Below are 12,956 nucleotides of genomic sequence, written 5' to 3'. Positions count from 1 at the left end.
TCTTCCTGACACTATGTGGGGGCAGCACAACTCTGAGCTAGGAAAGTAGAGCTACTTTTGGCTCACCTCATCACTACCTGGTGATGACAAAGGACAAGGAGAGAACCCAGCTTGACTCTTCAGTCCTTGCAGACTGTTGAGGATTATCTTCTCATTCATGACCAGCATGCATTTGCAGTCAGCTGAAAGATTTTGAGCGCTGAATTTCACTGTACCCTCATGAAACTGAGCTGCATTGATAAATCACACAGGATACATATGCGACTGCTGCTGTAAGAACAGAATATCCTAACATCTTTATTTCAAATTGAATGCTTTCTGTGCAGGGCTGCATTAAATGTAATTTCTTGGAACGCTGATTTTGTTTTGAGAGCTAAAGCTGTGTTTCCAGTGTTGGGATAGAAGAGTATTATTAATGGAAAACAACTAATTACAACCAAAGACCTCATTTCCCTTTCACCACAGAAAAGAAAGATGAGGGAGTGGGAGTGCCAAGGAAAGTCAGTTCCAGTTGCATGGTATGACCAGAGAAGGAAAGAGAGAGGTTATGGTGGAGAGAGTTTGCATTATGTTTGTATTTCTTCCTGATGTTCTCTGTTCTGTCCCCTGCAGCTCCGGTGACAGTATCCCAGTTCATCCTGACACAGAGAGATGACAGTAGCCTTTCTGTGTCTTGGCTTGCCCCACGGCAGCGCAGCCGGGCCTCAGTAGAGTATGAGGTCATGTTCTTTGAGAAGGTGAGGCCTGCCTCATTTGTCCTTTCCCCTTTCACCCAAAGGGGTGGAAGTGTCCTCTTTGTCCAACAGGTATTTGTTATTTTACCCTGGTTGATCTGTGCAGGGAGAGGAGGCACGTTACACAGTGAAGCACCTTCTTGAGCCAAATGTCACTCTGAGAGACCTGCAGCCAGACACAGCCTACCTGCTGCGCGTGAGATCCATCACACCCCTTGGGCCTGGGCCCTATTCCCCAGAGCAGGAATTCCGCACCCTTCCACCAGGTAAAGGACAGCCACTGATGTTTCAGCTGGAGGAAACTCAGTTCTCCATCAGATTGTATATGCATATGGTACACGGATGTCTGTGTTCTGCTAGATGTAAGACACAGACGGCACGCTCCTGAGTTCCTTGTCACCAGGGCTATGCCTGTTGCTTTGTAATGCAGAACAAGGAGACTTCTACCCCATTTCCTTGCTGTCACACAGAATCCAGTTGTACTTTGCTGTCAGGAACTGATCAGTCTCAGGTTTATGTGTTGTTCTGGAAAACCACTTACCCAGCTCTTCATCTGTCCCTGAAAGACATTCTGATTCTGCCTAATGTTTCAAAGTTTGCATGCTAGCAAAACAATTACCATATGCCTCCTCTTTTGTGTGAAAGTGAAAAGGGGAACTCAAAGGACCTCACCCTGTTTTTTTCCCCGCTTCATCATTTCCACTCTATGTAGTCCTGACCCTGAATGCAACTCCTCATTTCATGGCAGTTCTTTTTTGATAATCAAAAGGAGGTGATCCTGCCCCTCTACTCTGCTCTCGTGAGACCTCCCCTGGAGTATTGTGTGCATTTCTGGTGTCCTCAACATAAAAACAACATGGAACTGTTGGAAGAAGTCCAGAGAAGGGCCACGAGGATGATCACGGGACTGGAGCACCTCCTGTATGGAGACAGGCTGAGAAAGTTGGGGCTGTTCAGCCTGGAGAAGAGAAGGCTGCGTGGGGACCTCATAGCAGCCTTCCAGTATCTGAAGGGGGCCTATAGGGATGCTGAGGAGGAACTCTTCATTAGGGACTGTAGTGACAGGACAAGGGGTGATGGGTTAAAACTTACACAGGGGAAGTTTATATTGGATATAAGGAGGAAGTTCTTTCCTGTTAGGGTGGTGAGGCACTGGAATGGGTTGCCCAGGGAGGTTGTGAATGCTCCATCCCTGGAGGTGTTCAAGGCCAGGTTGGACAAAGCTTTGGGTGACATGGTTTAGTGTGAGGTGTCCCTGCCTATGGCAGGGGGTTGGAACTAGATGATCTTAAGGGGGGTTGGAACTAGATGATCTTAAGGTACTTTCCAACCCTAGCTATTCTATGATTCTATAATACTAGAATTGTTTAGCTTGAATGATCCAGGGATTTAGTGGAACACGATTTGCAGGGAGAGACATTTCTTTTTGTTTAATCTAAATTCCTGTTTCCTGCAGAAGTGCTGTGTACCTAAAAACTTGTCCATTTTATTAAAAAATTACATTATTTCACCTGCCAAACCTTTTTTAGTTGAACAAAAAAGAATACTGCCTCTGCCTGTAGAGTTCTGCTTAACTAAGCTGGTGATTTTTAATAGTCAGATGAGTCAGCATCAAACTGAGAAAGAAAAACAAGTGTTAAGTAGGCTTTATGGATGCTGACCACTAGGGCTGGATGTTAGGAAACACTTCCAGACACAGCTGTCTGTGTCACACAAGCTGTTTGTTGCTTTAAAATCAACTCACTTACTGAAACGGTTTCTGTAGGAATTTGCTTTCTTCTGGATGTTTTCCTAAATGTCTTCAGGAAAAGGTTACAAAATGTAGATTCTCATTACATATGGATGTGAACACTTTTCTTGAATGTATTTCTAAGTTGTTAAAATAGTTTTTAATTGTTTGAAGGTATGGGAAATAAGGTTTAAAAATACATACTTCACCAACAGAGGTCATTTAGCATTTCTTCTGCTGTATTCAAATATACTGTATGGAATGGCTGGCTTTAGCTTGAGAATCTAAATGAAAGAAGACAACCTGTAATTATGTGAATGCTATCTAATGCTATTCAGTCACAAAATGAAACCACCTGAGGCTTAGTTTTGAGAAAGCATGAATATGATGTTAGACTGCAAGTTTGTAAGTTGGTACTTGCTTGTTTGAAAAGTCCTAAGCAGGCGATGGCATCTGTCAAGGTATTAAAGCAAAGGACCAACACCAGATATTAATGGAAAGGAAGGATGAAATTAGTTTCATAAACAAGAACAGAGTCAAGTTAGATGCTGGGGAAAATCATGTCTTTGCTGTGCCATAGTCTAGATCAGTTACTGAGCAGGAAGAAGGGTCTGATCTGAAAGAGCAGTAGGAGAGGAGTGGGAAGGAAGGAACAGCTGTTGTTTCTGAAAGTGTCATGAGAAAATCAGGCATAGGGGTAAATTACTCAACTAGAAGAAGACTATAGATAAGAGTCAACCAGACACCTACCAGGAGGTGCTCCATGCATATCAACAGCAGTATGACAGGACTCAGATTTGGTGGCTCTGCTGCCTGGAAGACAAATGGCCATAGCTTGCCTAATACCGTCGGTTGGAAGAAGCTGGTTGTTGCATTCCAGGCAAATAGTTCTTGTCCTTTCACATGATATGGCTTTTCTTTTTGTTTCTGCAGACACAGGAGCTCTGTCTGGTGGAGTCATAGTCTCTATTGTCTTTGGAGTTCTGCTATTTATTGGGCTGCTTCTGGGACTTCTCATCTTTCGGCGAAAGTAAGTGTTGATTTTGGATATTGAAAAAGGCCTAGATGTAGGAGTAGCTGAGCTATGTGAGCTGGAGAAAGGGAAGGAGGCTCTGGTTTCTTAGAGGATATTGGATAGGTAGAGTTTGGAGAAGAACGAGTAAGACCGCTGTGCTGCTGCAAAATGGAGTGAGTCTCAGTAAGGAACCTGGATTAGCAGGACTGGAGGGATTGGTATGTCTGTAAAATAATGCTTGCTGCTGAGGACAGAGGAAAATGTGATTTCTTAGTTTTGTTATAATCCAGCAGTATCATACTGTTATCATAACAGATGAATAAAAATATTGTGATGGTACAATCATTTCTATAGCTACTCATCAATTAAGTGCACACTGCATGTATGCAGTCATTTCAAACCATATTCCATATACCGTTACTTTTGTGGTCCTCTCCCTGGGACCACTAAATGTCTGTAAAGCTGCTAGCATTTTGTTTTAAGAATGTCAATTATTTAACTGAATGTGTACAGAAAACACAAAATAAATAGAAATGTAATTCAGCAAGCAAGAAGGATGAGCAAAGCTGCCTGCGTGGAAACAAAGCTCCATTTCTAAATGTAAATGAAGCACCACATTTTCTTGCTAGCTGTACTCTTCCAAGTAGGTGCAGTGTCTGGTTCCACTTTGGTCTGCATTGCCCTGAACTCTGTCCTTGACCAATCTTTGGGTAGACAGCCTGGAAGTCTTACTTTTCTCTTTGCTATCTGCTGACCATTTTACTTTCATGACTGCTTCTTATGTTCCAGGCAGGCTCGTCGGAGACAAGCACGGCCAGATTACAATACTTCAGGCTTTGACAGAGGTGAGCTTCTAAGGGGTGGTAGAACTTTGGAGAAGCCTGGAATAGGTTGGAAGGAATAAAAAGAAATGGTAGTTTCAAAGCAGACACTGGCATGGATTTTCTGATGTAATTTTTGTCTTCCCGTAACAGCTCTAGCCTTCAGTGTATGTAGATTTGTAGATTTGCTTACTGCCGTTGTCAGAATCCCCCAGATTCACCTCTGCTTCTGTAGCTTTGCCCTACAAAGCTTGTCCAAAGAGCTGACACATTAATTTGCTCTCTTGTTTTCCTTTACCATAGAGAAGGTCTGGTTGAAGCCCTATGTAGACCTGCAACCATATGATGACCCTAGCAGAGGGGTGCTGGAATTCACTAAGGAGCTGGACGTCTCTTGTGTCACTATGGAGAATGTCATTGGAGAGGGTGAGTTACTTGTCACCCTCACCATCTTTCAGTACTTCCACACTGTTATTTTGCTGCCTGTTCCTGAGTTCATCTGTGACCTTTTGCCTCTGGCTGTCCTCAGGGGAGTTTGGGGAGGTCTATCGTGGGTCCCTACGGCTCCCAGGGAAAGAACGTATCGTGGTTGCCATCAAGACCCTGAAGTCGACATATTCAGACTCGCAGTGGTGGAACTTCCTGCGTGAAGCAACAATTATGGGGCAGTTCAATCACCCAAACATTGTGCATCTGGAAGGAGTTGTCACCAAAAGTAAGAGTGTGTGTGGGAGAGTTCTGCTATGAGAGCAGAAACTGGCACACTTCTTGGGCCTTTATTAAGGTGCTGTCAAAGAGGCTGTGCTGGGATAGGACAGGAATTGAGGGAGGGAGGAGAGGTATGGATTTCCAACAGTCATGAGGCAGTGTTAGGAGAGGTCTTCTTGGGTTGGTGAATGGATGGGAAGTTGGGGTTTGTGTTGCTGTAAGGTTCTATGTGTGACACAAGGCGGAATTCAAGATCTTTCGGAGACATCTAAGGAAGGGTCAGCCAGCTGTGCCAGTGGAGCGGGGATGTTGGTTGGGGTTGGATGTGGTTGTCTGTGCTGGGGCAATGTGGAGAGCATTGATAGGTAGTAGGAGAACTGTAAAAAAGCTGACATCTTCTTGTCTTCCTCAAGGGAGGCCAATGATGATCATCACTGAGTATATGGAGAATGGAGCACTGGATACCTTCCTCCGGGTGAGAACTCCAATCTGTAATAGGCTTGTGTATACTGCTGGAACTTGATCTGGATCTTAAAAGAAGACTAGAAATAAGAGCCAAACATCCACTAACTTTCTGCTCACTAACATTTCCAGTCTCAGCTTGATGCTGTACAGTCTCCTCAGTGTCCAGAGTGCTGGTTTGGTAGTGGAAGTGCAGGTGCCCAATGATGACTCTGGAGACCACCAGCAGTCCTTTAGTGAGAACTTGTTGGGTCCTTTGAGCTACAGCCTTTTTGCTTGTTCAGCAATGCCCACTTCTGCAAGTTGATAAGGCTAGTAACTAGAAACCGAGCAGATTCACGTCCCTTGACCAGTGACTCTCTTTTCCTTCCATGCAGGAGAATGAGGAGAAATTCAGCCCTGTGCAGCTTGTGAGCATGCTGCAGGGAATAGCCTCGGGGATGACCTACCTTTCTGAACACAACTACGTGCACCGGGATCTGGCTGCTCGCAACATCCTGGTGACACGCAGTCTTCAATGCAAGGTGTCAGACTTTGGTCTCTCCCGAATATTAGAGAACGATGCAGAGGGAACCTATGAAACCAAGGTAAGGCAAACCCAGTCTCTCAGTCTTGTAAATGAGCTGTAGTTTCAGGGGCACTGGGATTCTGCCAGGTAAGTATAGCAGAATATCTTCACAATAGGAAACACGATGGTGGGGGAAGATTTGGATGGAAAATCCCTAAGGAAACCCCATAATAAAACTCAAGTCACAGTGTGGATGATTCAAGGGAGATGACTCTGCTTGGAGACCATGTAGATTCTGTTTGCTAAGCGATTCAGAGAGATTGCAGTTTTAAAATGAGAAGCAATATCACAGGTCTCACTTTTTGGACTCAGTTACCTAAATCTAACTTTGAAGATAGCCCTGCTGTGACCAGGGGTTTGGAGCAGTGACATCTACAGGTCTCTTTCAGTAACAGTTCCAGTGTTTCTAATGGCTGGTGTCATTGAAGATAGAGCTGTGGCCGGTGTCAGGCTCTCGCTCTCATAGCAGTGATTTTGTGTAGCATTCAAACAGAGCTTAAACTCATAAACTTTTCAAGAATGTTTCCTTCCTGTTTGGAAATTTCCCCAGGGATGCATACAAGTCGCTTCAAGTGAGGTGGGCACAGGCTTTGAACCACTTTGTAAGCTCCTTGCATGAAAACACTGGAGAAGTACACCTCAAGCACACACGCTGGATACACTATGTCTCTGCTTTTTCACAGGGTGGTAAGATTCCCATCCGATGGACAGCTCCAGAGGCTATTGCTCATCGGATTTTCACCTCAGCTAGTGATGTCTGGAGCTTTGGAATTGTCATGTGGGAGGTGCTGTCATTTGGTGACAAGCCATATGGGAACATGAGCAATCAAGAGGTAACAGACACTGAGCACAAGCCCTGATTTAAAGGAATAAACAAGGCACATAGGCCCAACTTCTGTAGATCTCCCTCAGCCTGCAGTCTCGATATTCTTTCGAGCACAGAACTACTATGTCTCCCTCCCTGCTAAAAATCAGTGCAACCAAATCAAGGATGATGAGCGCTTGCACCTCTGAACCATGTTCAGGTGTCAACAGCAATGAGCCAAAATGAAGACATGTTAAATAAGCCGTGGCCTTTTGGTCTGGAGATGTTCTCTGTCGGTTCATTTCTCTCCTTCCTCTGGCTCTGGAGTATTATGTCCCGTCTCATTCTAGGTTCAGCACGTGCTGTTAAAATTACTCCTCAAAATCTGGTTCCTCTTTTCTCACTGGGCCTGTGCCATAATCATTTGGTGCTCACTTCTTGTGAACACAGGCTGTGGATGGCAAATGGGAGCTAAGCTAGTAAAGGATTGAAAGTATTCAACTTTTGACATCCTTTAGATGTCCTGGTCCTTTGCTGTGCTGCCCAAACCCTACTTCATACACGTGTAATCTGCTTCAACTCCTGCCTGACTGTGCTCTATGCAAAACTGCCTGCTCCCAGCCTCAAAGAGGCCTCTGGCTCCTCTTTCACACTCTCTGCTCTTGGACAGACTTTCTCTGTCTTGTGTGCAGGTGATGAAAAGCTTAGAGGACGGGTATCGGCTCCCGCCACCCGTGGACTGCCCATCTATCCTCTACGAGCTCATGAAGAGCTGCTGGTCACACAACAGGATGAGGAGGCCTCACTTCCAGGAAATCCGGGCACAGCTGCAACATTTCATCTCGAGTCCCCAGCTCCTCCGGCCTGTCGCAGACTTTGATCCCAGGTAAGCAGGCTACCACTGGAAAAGGAGAGGTTAGCTATCTCCAGCAGGAGGAGAGGTAGTGCTAGCAATGCAGGCTGGCAAGAGACACCTTGAATGCTCTGTGTGCAGAAGATAGCAGTCACCTCCATCACGGTGACAGAGGCCATGGCCATTGGCCTGGGCAATCTGACCTCACTGTGCAGCGAGCAGATAGATTTGCCTAGCCCTGGCAGAGGGCACTTGCCCTCTAGCTACTCTCTCCTAGCTAGTACTGGCTATTTGAGGATGTTGCCTGGCTAATGAGGATTGTTTGTGTCTTTAGGGTAACACTCCGGCTCCCCAGCTGCAGTGGATCTGATGGGATTCCCTATCGATCCATCCCTGAGTGGCTGGAATCCATACGTATGAAGCGCTACATCTCCAACTTCCGCACTGCTGGCTTGGACACCATGGAGTCCATTCTGGAGCTCACTGCTGAGTAAGGGCAGGCTGAAGTCCCACAGGGCATCTCACACTATGGTACAAATAGCTGTGTCTGTCCCTGTGCTAGCTGAACAGGCACTCATATTTACTTGGAAGGCTTCTTTCCATCCTTCTCTAGATATTTAAATGGAAGTGGACTCACTTTTTGTCCCAAAAGGGAAAAGCTGGTCCAGAGAATTGGGATCAGCCCAAACTGTGAGAGTAATTCCCAAACTGTCCATGCAGAAGACTTATTAGAGGTCTGAGCTCATCTGAACTCACATCAGACACAAACCACAAGGGAAAACAATAGCTGGCAGACAGTTCTCCAACTTGACCATTTCCCCACCTTTCTAGAACTTTGTAAGATCATTATTTTGCTTTGCAGTCCAGGTGGGCTAGTGATATCTCTTCCCCCAGTCAGCCAGGCACTGTTCTGGCACAGAGCAAAGTCCTTCTGGGCTCCTTAGAAGGACTCACACCAGATGCTTTACCAGCACAGCTGCGTTCTGTTGTAGGGTTGGGGGTGCAAAGCCAGGTCTGCCCAGGGGAGTTACATAAAACAAATGTGCAGGCACAGACCTGCTAAAGGGTTGAGACAAGGCCTGTATCACAAACTAACATAGACAATCTTGGCTTAATGGGAACACATGCCTAGTCACAAGGTGAGAGAAAACAGTTGACTGGCTGGGCAGACCACTGAAGGGCAGGAACATCTAGAAGTTTCTTCCCTCTAGAGAAAAGGTAAGTGTAGTAGGAGGTGCTGAGAGAAAGGAAGCTTTATGAACTAATGCTTGGTAGTTGTTTCTGCCCTTACCCCCAATCCCAGTCCCAAAGAAGAACAGCAATTCATTTTTCTTCTCTTTTCCCATTTCCTTCAGGGACTTGAAACAGATGGGAGTGTCACTTCCAGGCCACCAGAAGAGGATCCTGTGTAGCATCCAAGGCTTTAAGGAGTGATCAGTCATTGCTCCCTTAAACTTGCTAAATGCCCATTCCTACCAGATATCACTTGGAATCATTCCTATGGTAATTGCTTCCAAATGAGTGACTGGGACAAGCAAAGCAAAACAACCAGAACTGGAAAAACTCCTGAGGCAACACCACCTTCTCTCATTTCTGTTCCACTCGCTTCAGCTCTACAGCAGCCATCAGTACGTTCCAGAGCACTGGTCTTAGAAACTGTCCTCAGCCCTGTCTTATGTAGTCCATTCTGTGCTGTAGTCCACATACTGGAGTTTCAGACTCTTGGCATATCACATGGAAACAAAGATACATACAAAGCAGGTTGTGAGGGAAGGGTGGATAATGTTTTAAGATTGGAAATGAGGGTTCAGATGGACTGGGACATCAGGAAACATGCACAAGGCCCCAGACGTGTAGAGACTAGGCCTATTCACTCCCTGGCATACATCCCTTATCACTTCAGCAGCCTTGTCTCTTCCTTATTTTACAACAGGGAGAAACCATTCAGTCTTTCATAAGGCTGCCGGTAAGGGTTATATGTTTTAATTCAACTGTTCTTGCCTTAAACACCAACTCCTGGTATACTTCCTTCTTTTGAAGGGAAGTTGGGAGTAGCAGCTCTAACTTGTGTGATCACGTAACCTCAGCATGTTGCTGTTTCGCACATGCACAATTCAGGGGGGAGATTTCAAACTCCTTGACCTGCTTAATACTTTTACTTGTGCCACAGACATAAAATCCTCTAGGTACCCATTCTTCTCTTCCCCTTTTTAAAAGGGAATAGACTTGTTTGGCTGGGTAGGGTATCTGTAACAGAAAGATGTGTAGGTGGTCTGTCTTATTCCTTCTCTGTGGAGGAAATGTTATTATTTATCAGAGCTCAAGACACTTATAGACTGTAAATAATATTTTGTAAATAAACCTGTGGCAGAGCAGGCTGTGCTGGAGTTTTTTGGTTTATTTCAAACATGACTCAAGCCTTTACTTTGCCATATATGTTGAAAGTTCCAGCAGGGTCCTTACATCCATGTTCAGGTGTTTGAGCCAATGGTCTTTGTCCATTTAACTGCAGGTTCAATGTGGCAGTGCAGTTGCATTAGGACTGAAGGATCCATATGCGGCTAAATCCAGTTACAGCTGTATCTGTACATTAGCCAAGTCCATCTCTTTACAGCTCCTGTGTTTATTCCGAAACCACGAGAAGTATTAGAAGCTACTGGTGTAGTTTGATGAAATACAAGTGAGTAGTACTTCATTCTCCTGCAGAACAGACTGTCTGGGCAGGGGGGTGGAGAATCTCTCACTGATGTTCCTACAACTTTCTCCTACATAGGGAAAGTAGTCATCTCAAGATTTGGATTTCAGTGCTTGAGCTAAGTCTAAGTTGGTGAAGGTGAGTGCTAGCCATTCAGCTGCTACTGCTGCAGATAGCTATCAGTGTTTCCATAACTGTACAATGCTCCAAATTCTTAAGGCTATAAATTGGAAGTCCTGCTCCTGGAAAGGTCTTGCTTAACCAGAAATGACAGAAGAATTAAAAAGCAGAAATCTAAAGAACTGCAACTTAAAGCAAGAAGGCTAGTTTCTATTCAACATGAGAAGCAGCAGAGTACGCACATGAAACCATAGCGTACGCAGACTTTAGCTACTCAAGTCACTGCAACTACAGTAAGAGATACATCTGACAAGATAAGCTCCTACTGTGAATCTTGTAAGTTCAGTCCTAGTAACAGATGTTTTTAACATGAAGTACAGATAATGAATGAAGTTGCTACATGCAGATATCCAGGCTAGAAGATAAGCCCCAATGAGGCTGACACAAGATGATGAGTCTGTGTCATGCGTATGTGTTAGCCTATCCATGCAGATGATAGAATATGGAGTGGTTGATAGATTAGATGCATGTGCTGCCATTCAGAGGGACCTTAACAGATGGGAGAAATGGCAAGAGAGGTTACTCATAAAGCTGAACAATGGGAAATGCAGAGCCCTGCAACTGGGAAGGAATAGCCCCATGCACCCCAGTACATGCTGGAGACTGACTGGCTAGAAAGCAACTTTGCAACAAAGGACTTGCAGGTCATAGTGAACGGCAAGTTAAATCTGAACCAGTAATATGGCCTTGTAGCAAAGGAGGCAAACATTATCTGGACTGCCTTAGCAAATGCAGTAGCTGGAGGGAGGCAATTTTTAACCACTATTCAAGGTTAGTCAAGACATGCAGAGTGTTTTGTCCAAGTCTGGGTTCCCCAGTACAAAGGACATAGACTTACTGGAGCAAGCCCAGTGAAAGGCCACTATAATTTTGGAGGGATTAGAGCACCTGACACATGAGGTGAGGCTGAGAGAGCTGGGAGTATTCAACCATGAGATGAGAAAGTTTAGGTGGCTCATGTAACTGTATATAAACACCTGATGGGAGGGAGTGAAGAAGAGGGAGCCAGAGTCCACCCATGTTATCCAGTGAAAGGAGCAGCAGTGGAAACACATCAAAACAGAGTGACATCCATTTGAAGGCAACAAAGAACCCGACCAACTTACTGTGAGAGCTGTTGAACACAGGAAGAGGTTACCCAGGGAGGTGGTGGAGTTCTCCTTGGAGGTATTAAAAAACTGATGGGATACACTCCTGAACAGCCTGCTCTGAGCAGGAAGGTCCCTTCCAGCTTCTACCATTAGGAGCTGCTGAATGAGCTGGCCTCATAGAGAGGAGGCTGCTCAGTTCCATGTCCTCAGGTACAGACAGTAGCAAGCCTGAGAATGTATTCTCAATAGGCACTCATGCACACAAAATATTCATGTATATAATATGTGCATGCATATATATATGCATGCACCCTGTCCCTGACTGGCCTGAGGCAGAAAGCACAGCAGTCATGAAAGCACAGCACAAACAGCCTGATCCTATTCCCTTCTCTGGCTGATCAGGATGAACCTGTTAGCCGGAAATACATACATACATACACTATGGATCCCTCTAGTGCCTATTGAGGAGCTGGCTCCTCAATCTGGAGCCTGCACTGGTCTCCTCAGTTGCTAGCACTAGGACATACAAGTCCTCCAGGCCTGCAGCTCCACTCCAGTGGTAGGCACTCGGACCCCTCACGTGCACACACACAAACAGATGCAAACTGTTCTCTGGTAGTTGGTCCAGGCTTACCAGGAGCTGACCTCCAGACCTGAGAGTAGCTGGCTTGGACCTGCTGGGACCTGAAGCAGCTGGTGCTCAGACCGGTCTCTCCAGCATCTCGCCAGACTCGCAGCCATGCCAAATCAGGGATCTCAAGTCTCTTACCCTACTCACTCACTTACCAGCTACTCTGACTTGCTTTTTGCTGCTGCTTATACATGCATATACACACCCACACAGCATGCATGCACTCAGGTATTTCCAGTTGCTGGCACTTAGATCTCCACATGCACTGAAGAGAGTCCCTTCACACAGGGGAGAGAAAGAGGTTTAGTAATACAGCACAGACAGGGCAGAGGCAGACAACTGCACTGCGTATGTGCAGCCAGCCCTTTCTGGGTCCTTTTCCCCATTTTTCCCTGCTGCTTCCTCAACTTGACCACTCCCCCTTTTCCTGCCATGGATCCTGCCCCTACACATCCCATAACAGGAGTTGTACAGTCACCAAATGCTGTTCCCCTGCATTCCATGCCCCTCAGAGGGACTAACCTCCCCATAATCTGCAAAGTGATCCAGAGAACCTGTCCAGTTGACTGTTGGACAGGTTCATACCCAGATACCTGGGCTACAGCCCTCTGACAGCTCTGGGATGAACTGGGTTAGAGCTCGCTTTTATCACATCATCTAGAAA

At 45.6% G+C, this 12,956-nt stretch overlaps 1 protein-coding gene across 1 annotated transcript in view; it reads left to right on the top strand.

The window, feature by feature from the left end:
- EPHA1 (EPH receptor A1) overlaps positions 1-10,070 on the top strand; it is a 32,894-nt gene extending 22,824 nt beyond the window's left edge. The window contains exons 7-18 of the mRNA XM_057415996.1: positions 613-737; positions 841-1,000; positions 3,397-3,493; positions 4,268-4,323; positions 4,603-4,725; positions 4,829-5,014; positions 5,421-5,482; positions 5,847-6,056; positions 6,721-6,870; positions 7,535-7,728; positions 8,030-8,185; positions 9,051-10,070. Coding sequence (XP_057271979.1) covers positions 613-737; positions 841-1,000; positions 3,397-3,493; positions 4,268-4,323; positions 4,603-4,725; positions 4,829-5,014; positions 5,421-5,482; positions 5,847-6,056; positions 6,721-6,870; positions 7,535-7,728; positions 8,030-8,185; positions 9,051-9,129 — 1,598 coding nt within the window. The 3' untranslated portion in view covers positions 9,130-10,070. The remainder of the gene's footprint in view (positions 1-612; positions 738-840; positions 1,001-3,396; positions 3,494-4,267; positions 4,324-4,602; positions 4,726-4,828; positions 5,015-5,420; positions 5,483-5,846; positions 6,057-6,720; positions 6,871-7,534; positions 7,729-8,029; positions 8,186-9,050) is intronic.
- Positions 10,071-12,956: the final 2,886 nt, after the last annotated feature.

This window comes from Pezoporus wallicus, unplaced genomic scaffold, assembly GCF_028554395.1.
Source record: "Pezoporus wallicus isolate ANWC-B61680 ecotype Strahan unplaced genomic scaffold, APGP_CSIRO_Pwel_v1 contig_6814, whole genome shotgun sequence".
Lineage (NCBI taxonomy): Eukaryota > Metazoa > Chordata > Aves > Psittaciformes > Psittacidae > Pezoporus > Pezoporus wallicus.
The sequence above is the reverse complement of the archived record's forward strand: the minus strand, read 5'-3'. Positions and strand labels throughout refer to the sequence as shown.